Below are 9,648 nucleotides of genomic sequence, written 5' to 3'. Positions count from 1 at the left end.
TAAAAAGAAAACAGCACTGATCGACAAGTCTGTATTTCCTGAGTTGATGGTGTTGTTAGTCCTGGGAGAGACGCCTTTTAAAAAATGATTATTATTATGTCTAGAGGAAAAATTGTCATTTTCCTTTATGTCAAGCTTTCATGCGGTTGGAGTGTGACAGCTGCAACTGCCACGCTGTAAAACTTGGTGTTTCACAATCCACCATAGCCCCGAAGCTGCATACATTTCCAAAACACTGAAAGTGCTTTGTAATGTACATTGACTTCCTTATTCTTAGCTTGTGTGTGTAATGATTTTAATATTAAAATGTTAGGATTTGAATATTTTTAAGGACGTAGGATTTGCAGACGTGACAAAAGGAGACGGTGAATGGGATGACCACTGAAAGAAAAACTATTTAGCCTAGCTAACGCTCATGACATTAAAAGATGTTTTTCTATCATGCAACTGTTTTTGATTAAACAAATAAAACCTGTTACAAAGTGTTAAAGACACCCTAAACTTTCTGATGCTGTAAAACTGCACGCGCTGATCTGCAGCGAGATTGCTTGCGCTTAAAAGAAAAAAAAAGAAAGATAGGAAATGAAACCACTAACTGCAAGGTCTTCTATCATGGTGTTGAAACACTGACAGCGTAACCATTTCACTACTGGTTAAAACTGTCACCCGTCATAACAGCCTGCGTCTGGGTGTGTGAGCCAACATCCTATTCATGTGGTGAGCAGGTGGTTTCCCGAGTGATGTATAATGTTCTATTATCACTTCTCTAGAGCTTTTTTCCCCCTATGGAAGCTAGCATTGAACAATGTGAACGACTAGGGTTGTACAATCAGTCTTTGTTTGTATAGCACTATTAATGTACTTCACAAGTAAAATAGGCAAAATAGTTACATAAAAAAAATAAATTAAAGCACAATGGCCCAGAATAAAATAAGTGATAAAAGCAAAAGAAGTGGCAACATAATCGGGCTGATTGTCCAGCTCCCGTGAACTAAAAGGAAAGGAATACCGAGGCGTTTCTGGAAGAGATTTACAGCAAGTTCACGCCAGTCCTGTTTAATCCACTTTATTCGAACTCTAGTTTGTTTGCCAAAAAGAGTCTGGTACGTTTGGGGGGGTGTGAATATGCAATTGAACTCTGATGGGGACCAAAAACTTCAAACTCTGGTTCATCTAAAAATCTGCGTCTTACTTTGGTTGAAGTAGGGTAAAAATGCTGAGCATTGTGGGTAAAAACAACCAAAACAAACATGTGAGCCTAGCGCTACTGCTAGAAATGTGTTATGATCTTTTTACCAAAGACAAGAAAGAAATCTTACAACCGCTAAAGTCCGATGCCACTCCATATTTGTTCACATTTTGTGAAGAAGGAAGTTGTACTCAGTGTCTTCTTCAGACGTTTCCTTCAGCTGTTCTTGGTGTAGCACCTCCACAGGCGAGGAGGGCAACAAGTTTTTCAAGGGGTTCAGCTCGCTGGACGCAGGGTGAAAGCGAATCACACCAGCTGAAAATGTAAAAACTTGCAATGTTAGTCCCCAATCAAGCCGAGTCTACCAAACTGTCAGGTGTGACACAAAGTGTCTAAACGGGCACTTAGTTCTTTATCTAAAGCTGATCAAAGGTAGATGCTAATATAACTATTTTAGTTGCAGTTGTTTCATAGATTTAGTTGCCATTTCATAGTTAGTATCTGGTTAAAAAGCGGACTATTTGTGGACCTTTGGCAAAGCGGACTGCGTATCCCATGATGCTCTGGAACCAGTAGAGGAGGAGCCTGGAGTTAGACGAAGAAGAAGAGTTTTTGGGTCTCCCTCTGAAAATGAGCTGTTAGTATGTTAGCTGAGTTCTGACTCTCTGTCGTGTATTTGTACGTATGATTCGTTCATTCTTTATCCACTAAAGTCCATCTAAAAATCCACCCGACTCCTTTTCGTCATTAAATCACTCGAATATACAACAGATGCAAGATAAGAGACACTTTTGGGGAACAAAGTGAATCATGTAACCATTTGTTATCATCTTTGCTCCCTTTAGCTCTTCATATCTGTCAAATGACAGCTCTGACAGATATTAAGCACACAAATGACAAAATGTGTCTAAAACAAAACACTTTTTGTCACTAAAGTTTAAGCTTACTGTCTAAACTTAAAAGCTTTTACAGGATTTCACTTTCATTCGTTCAATGTAGAAAGATGGAGCTTTTGTCAACATTATTTAGCAAAAAACGAAACTTTTTGGAACGTTACTAGAGATGCACCGATCTGATACTAACATCTGTATCGGTCCCGATATTAAATGACATTCTAGATTTAGAATCGTGACAATGTTTCCGGTCCATAAGGGCAGATCTGTTCAGTCTAATTCTATCTCACAGTCACAAGAAGAAACAGATGAACTGATGTTTCTATGTTGGTGAAAAGATGTAATCTTTAAAATGTATTCAGTGAGGCCTTCTGGTTAATCTGCAGTACACTGGTACTGGTTGACATTTATAGAAGTCAAAGTCTGACTCATATGAAGATGTGATATGTCTGGGTTTTCAGAACCTAATATCTTATAAGCACTGTTTGTGTTGCTTTTATCTGCTGCCTGTCCTGTACCCTTCTGATTATTGCATGCTAGCATGTGTGCAGCTAAGAGATAACTCTGTTTGCAAAACTACTCAATCTGACTGGTGAATGTTTTTTTTCTTTCACTCCAGAGAAGTAGGATAAGTGGTCAGTTTGTCCTTCAGAAGCCTTTAGCAGCACAAATACAGAGAGAGCTCAGGTTAACTCTTAAGTCTAAGCAGTCTGCAACCACAGGGTTCTATTAGGAACATACAATAGTTCTGACATATCACGGACCTCAACCATCTTCACCATCGCTGTGGTTTGCGCATGTAGGTTGTGCGTCAGATTTACGGGAGAAGAGAAAAAAAAAAAGGAAAAAAAACTGCGTTTAAAATTTTAACGTGTTAAAATCTGAGAGATTAAGATGATCAATTCGTACTTTTTGCCTTTGTCTTTGTTAGTTGAACAGCCCTTTAAGACGTTTTTTCCAAGTTTTTTTTTTTTTTTTATCTTAATTGCTTTTTGCTTAAAAAAAAGCTATTAAAAACATTTCAATTGTTTTTGGTTGTTTTTTGTTGTGCATCTTGAGTTGATGTAAATGTGCTACATAAATTTACCTGACCTTTGACCTTAGACGACATGTGCCGCTCGAAAATAACAACAAAGTTCTTTACATCATTACCAAAGGACAATTTAATGCCAGCTAGAGTAAGTGACTAGCTAAGCAGTTGTTCTTTTAGAGCCTTTGTCATGTCCTAATTTAAAGGCAGAAAATTAATTCATCCTGTTTTTTGCACTGAATCGTGTGGCACTCCACAAAGTGCATGAGGAAGATTATTTATTCGTGTTAATGAACAAAGTCTGTCCGAGAACCATATCCAGGACATGTGACTCTGAAGTTAAAGTGTCGTTAAGCTGGTTAAAGGAGGAAATGGGACTGAACGCGGTTAATGGACAAAGTTCCAGCTGAATAAAAAAACAGAAATGTGTGTGTTTTTCATGTACTCTGCCATGATGTCCTACTTGGTAGATTGCATGAAATCCTAATGAAAAGTAACTTAAGCATGATGGGTTGGGTTTGTGTTAAATACATTTTTTTGAGTGGATAAAATTCTTATTATGAAATAACATCACAGCTATTAAGCTGCTGATGTATTTATTTCGTATCATATTGATTTAGGAATGACATGTTAATGAGTTTTAATGAGATTTTTTTTCCTTTCCAGACAGTTTCCCAAACACCTGCTTCATCAAAAGCTTCCTGTGTTCTACTCCTGGTTTCAGGGACTGCTTATGCTGTGTCTGCTGGTGTTCGTCGTGTTCTTGGCCTTTTCGGACAGCACCCTGTCGTGGTCCGAAACATTCTCTCTTCAGAGACAGTACCAGCGTTTTTTCAACCAGAACAGGCAAGTGCACGCACCTGCCTATCTGATTGACCCAAAACACAGAGCTTTTCATAATACAATGAAAGAAAAGACGACATTGACCCCTGAAGGCCTTCAGTACCATGAAGCTTATCCGCACAACTACAGGTTTGTCATGGAGAACGCTGAGGTTTGCAAAGTCAACTCGCCTTTCCTGGTCCTGATGGTGCCGGTGGCACCAAGCAACGTTGCGGCTCGGGACGCGATCCGGGCAACGTGGGGCAAAGACCGAGTGGTCCAGGGCGAGACGGTACTCACTCTGTTCGTGTTGGGTCTCGATRRRRRAMWYGATGTYRAGRAGCTCCAACAGGAGAACCAGCAGCACAACGATCTGATCCAGAGTAACTTCCTGGACACGTATCTCAACCTGACCATTAAAACCATGGTGATCATGAACTGGCTGGCCACGCGCTGCCCTGCAGCGGCCTACGCCATGAAGGTGGACTCTGACATGTTCCTGAACATCGATAACCTGGTGATCATGTTGAAGAAGCCAGGGATCCCCCAAAAGAACTACCTAACAGGAATGCTCATGTGGAACAGACCCGTTATCCGGTCCAAGAACTCCAAGTGGTACGTTCCCGAGGAGATGTACCCTGACCCCGAGTATCCCACATACACCCTGGGCATGGGGTACGTCTTTTCCAACGACCTTCCCGCTAAATTTGTCGACGTCTCGAAATACATCAAACCCTTTAACATAGAGGACGCTTATATTGGGATGTGCATTAAAAAGCTGGGACTTTCGCCGACGTCTCCGCCTGACCCTTCGCAGTTTAAGGCGTATAATTCTGTGTACGATCGCTGTGAATTCTCTAAGATCATTACGTACATTCTTGGCTCTTCGGAACAATTGAAAAACTATTGGGCAGACTACAAGAAGCCTGGACCTCACTGCTAAAGCCGTTCACACTACGGATGCAACGTGAAATCCCTTATGATGTAACTTATTTCTAGATATTCTGCAGGTTGAAAAATTGGGAATGACAATCAACTTTTAAAAAGAAGAGTGTTTTGCTTCAAATTTTGTGAAGCAAAGCTGTAATACATGTTACAGTTAAGCTGGCAGGATGTGAACCACTACTGGAATTGATGTGCAATTCTTTTAAAAATGGTTTTATGTTTTTTCTGTGTGTTTTGTTATATTTTAAAAAGGAAATTGCATAGAATGCACTGTTATTCAAACAGAGAAGTTGGCCTGCACTTTACCGAGTAATGGATGTCAAACACCAAAACTAACATGTCAACATGAAAAAAGGGCAAGGACTTTTACTTGAAGTTAGCACAGCATAACTAGTAAATGCAACTACGACTATCAGAGAAAATGTTGCATTATGTTGGCTATGTCCAATAAATTAAAAACATAAATCAACTGTGTTCCTGTCAATTGATTTTAAACGATGTACCTGGGATTTTGGAATAAAATGATACGTTTTGTGAATTTTGTATTCGATTTGCTTTTCTTTTCAGCCACAATTTCCCACATGTTCTTTAGATTTGTTTTTAATTGTTCTGGATTTTGACTGAGTACATACTAAAACTCATCACGATAGGAGAGTTTCATATCCACCATTAAGGATGTTTGACTGATATTGATAATTGTAGATACGGGACTTTTTTTTTGGTTTTTGTTTTAAATACTGCCAAACTGGTGATGTGACATTTCCCGTTTTATCTACAGTTTTCTTTAAACACTGTAGTTTGTTTTATTTTTAAGCAGTTGTGTGGGGAAATCTAAAACTGTTAGAAGGAAGTTTAGCTTTCAACACATACAATTAAGACAAAAATAAGTATTGCATGCAGCACCTACAACTCTAAACTTAAATTAAAAGTGGGTGGCGCTTGCTTATGGAAAGTAAAGATTAAAATGTTTGTAAGTTATTGCTTCACCATGTTGAAATTCTGACTTCTTTACTAGAACGCTGTTACCTTGACATCAAGTCCAGCTCCGGGTTCCCATTTCTGATTTAACTGGAACACAGTGTAAAACTTTCAGGAGTGCATTTTGTCTTCTGAAAACATCGGGAGAGTTTATCCGCTTCTCTCTGGAGCCAATACAGAGAGACCCAGAAGAAAGCAGCGATATGTTTGTTCTCTTAAGAGGAAAAAATGAAATTTGGCCACAGATGCTTTGGATTTTAGCTGCAAAATGAAGACGAAGAAAATGAGCTCACCGGTCGCCGTGATGTGTTACCCTTTTTTTATTGGTATTTAAGACATACAGAGTCTAAATCTTAAGATTTTATTTTTAACCGACCAATCCCTCTGTTTCTTTGAAAATAAAAAACAGTAGTTTGATGGAACTCAAAGTGCAACGTGGCTTTTATTTGTAACCTCTCAAGAGGTCAGATCATCCTCCCTGGGTCAGCTGGGTCACACCAACCAGCAGAACCCCACCCAACAGTGGAAACGGACTTTTTGTGCTCAGTTTCTGCCCGATGACAGAGATGATTTCACATCCTTCTGCTTGTTGGTCCCACATGAGAGAGTTTCCTGGTTCTGATCAGTCAACAGCAGTCGGGTTTTCTGAAGCTTCAAAACGCTCTGGCTGACGGAAACGTGCTCACCACTAACAAGTGAAGGCGTTACTCTCAGGTCTCCAATGGGTCTCTGAGAGACAGAGCAGCGGCTAACCGTTAGCATCTGAAAGAGTCCCCTCTGATGCTGCCTATATGAAAAAACCTTAAATATTTTGTAGCGTCCTCTATAGATTTCATATGGGAGTAGTTAGAAGCTAATGCTGTTTGGGGTGCAGTCTGATTCTGAAGGGACATAAACTGCTGTTTATCTGCTGTGGATCATCCTGGATTCAGATCCATCAAACATACAACAGCTGAAGTTGATGATGATCTGCAGAACTCAGGACCCTAGTGAGGAAATAAAGTTCTGGTCCAGCTTTCTGCAACAGAAACACTAGAATAACAGAAAGTTCACGATTTGCATTGAAATTAAATCTAAACTGAACATTTAATTGATATCTGTTGATATATCTGTGCAAAAATTTATCAAAAACCAACTTGACAAAACTTTACTGTACACTTTTAATAAGCAATTAATAAACTTATATTATCAAAAGAAAGACCCAGAATTTCTGTAAAGAGTTTTAATAAATGGACACAGGAAGCTGTCAGACCTGACAGCCCTACCAACAGTGCCGTATTTGTTAATAAGCTCAAGGCGCATGCGCCAGCCAAATGAAGCCTCGTGAAATAACGAAGCTTTCCAGCCCTTTGTTTTGCCCAAAGGTTCATTAATTCATGCTTCATTCATTACTCACTGGTGACATCTGCTGGTGAAACGGTGACAGCCTCACTCATCATACTAAAAAATAAATAAATAAAATAAAAAATAGCGTATGCAATGTTGTCTCAAAGTTTTTGTGAAACCCATGCTTGGTGACAGTGTCTAATGAATCCTGTTTAACTGTTTTATATTTTTATAGTTATTGAAATGATTTATACCCAAACTAATCCTGTAATATGTTGACTGTTTTTTTTTGTTATTGTTAGTTTTGTTTATTTTTTTATGTTACACTTATTCAACCGTAGAACATCAAATGTTTTATATTTATTATTATTAGTATTATTATTAGTATTATTATTATTATTGACTTGTTGGGTCAGACGGTATAGACCCTTTTCATAGTGACGTCAGACAATGGCCACCATAACTCGAATCGGTGTATGTTTACTTCCGGTGTGATTTTTTTCTCGGGAAACCTGACTGAAAAATTCACGGATACTCATTATCTTAAGGATATAATTAATGGTAAGGTTAATAATAACAGCATTAAAGTGTTAGATAACCATCATTACTCGTTGTCAATTCACCATTCTCTGACTGTGTATAAAATAAATAGCCTCCGATCGGAGAGTAAACCAGCTAGCAGCAGCTTTAGCCACAGTTAAGAAAAATATACACCGCTCCATCAGTGCTGTAACATTTAGAGATTCACTTTATTTATCAACTTTAATAAAACAGCATTTAAGTGTTAGTCGTTATTAGTCATTGTCAATTTATCATTCTCCAACTGTATTCAAAGGAACCAGCCTCTGATCGGAGAGTAAATCAGCTAGCAGCAGCTTTAGCCACAGTTAGGAAATGTATACACCGCTGCCTGTCAGTGCTGTGTTGCTAAGTTTCACAAAAATCACTCACATCTTCCAACACTGTTGTTTAGAAAAGCATTTTAAATATTGATTTTAGCGCTATCTGCCAAATAATTTACATATTCTGATGTGATTAATAATTTCTCCATTTGTTTTGTTGTCCATCTTTCTCAACAGTAGCCGACCTAACAACCCACCATATCTGAGATGACCCTGTTCCTCTGTCCACGGCAGGTTCAGTCAATCAGCTGTGGAACATTTGCTGCCTAGTCAAACTATCATGGGCCTCTTGATTTAAAAGGAGACAAACCAGTACAGAGCCTCCCTGCTCCTGCAAGTCACACTTCTTGGATGAACACTCACTACTGCAAGCAGCTGTTAGAAATGAAATCTTTGTGTATCTATTCTGCGGTTAATATCTATATGTATCTATTAATAAATGAATTGATGTTGTGTAGAGTTCTGTAAAAACTATTGTAAATAGCTTCTCTTGAGTAATCTACATATATGTAACTTTTACATTTAAATTGCTTCTTTTTGTAAATTTTACACATCTGGCAATGAAGTATGTGGAGGAGAGGAAATGCTAAAATTAAAGCTGCCATTAAGGACCAAATACATAAGGTTTGTGGCTGTTTCTTTAAAACATMTATTTAATAATTATATTAAATACTACATGGTTACTACATTACACAAACATAATTACTACAGTTAACCATTTAAGTCATTGATAGAGAAAATGAATTTGCAAAAGGCATATACATTTTATTTCAACAGTATGTACTCAGGGTTTACAACTTAAGAAGACATCCATGTTGGGTCCTTGGAGGGTGCCAGTCTGCAGTGAACTGGTGCCAGTCTGCAGTGAACTGGTGGCAGTCTGCAGTGAACTGGTGGCAGTCTGCAGTGAACTGGTGGATGACAGAGACAATAATATACTGTAGTGAGCAGTTTGAAGCAGAAGTCCCACCATGTGATCCACAGGGTTTTCCCAGCTGAGCACAAACTTCATGCACTTTGTTTCCACAGGCACCACAGCAGAATCAAGTGTAACCTGTTAAAAGGGATRTAAAGTTGTTATTCCTATGTTATCAATTTTCTACAGCCAAGTCTACAACAGCAGGAAGACAAAGTATAAGAAACTTAACCTTCTAATCATAACATTTGATAAATATTAATTGGAGAAATGTGAAGTTAATGAGCTAATATAGATAGATAACTCATCACATTTCTCCAATGAAACGTTAATATCTATATCTATCTATCCATCTATCTATATCTAAGACAACGTCTTGTAGCAAGAGTTTAACTTCTCAGGACGTGATGGAGTAGAGGGTGTTTGGCATAACTTAAGTTTTGGACTTGTGGCTACAGGTAATGTCGCTACTTAGCGGGTGGTGAAACTAGCGTTAGTGAGGAGGGTTTAATACTATCATGCATTTTACATGACGGGTGGCAACCCCAGTAAAAATGTGATTAAGATTAGAGCCTAAATACGTTCCATTTCCAAAACAGAAAGGCTACGTAATGTTAGCCAGCTAACAAATTACTATTGCTATCCTA

The 9,648-nt window shown here is 38.5% G+C and overlaps 1 protein-coding gene across 2 annotated transcripts in view; it reads left to right on the top strand.

Moving 5' to 3' along the window:
- LOC103475697 (beta-1,3-galactosyltransferase 2-like) overlaps positions 1 to 5,417 on the top strand; it is a 7,774-nt gene extending 2,357 nt beyond the window's left edge. The window contains exon 2 of one of the 2 annotated variants that reach the window (XM_008427625.2): positions 3,837 to 5,417. In XM_008427625.2, coding sequence (XP_008425847.1) covers positions 3,846 to 4,877 — 1,032 coding nt within the window. In that variant the 5' untranslated portion in view covers positions 3,837 to 3,845 and the 3' untranslated portion in view covers positions 4,878 to 5,417. Of the gene's footprint in view, positions 1 to 3,778 lie in introns of both variants that reach the window. The other variant, XM_008427541.2, reaches the window with a different exon arrangement.
- Positions 5,418 to 9,648: the final 4,231 nt, after the last annotated feature.

Source organism: Poecilia reticulata, linkage group LG1, assembly GCF_000633615.1.
Source record: "Poecilia reticulata strain Guanapo linkage group LG1, Guppy_female_1.0+MT, whole genome shotgun sequence".
Taxonomy (NCBI): Eukaryota; Metazoa; Chordata; class Actinopteri; order Cyprinodontiformes; family Poeciliidae; genus Poecilia; species Poecilia reticulata.
The sequence above is the reverse complement of the archived record's forward strand: the minus strand, read 5'-3'. Positions and strand labels throughout refer to the sequence as shown.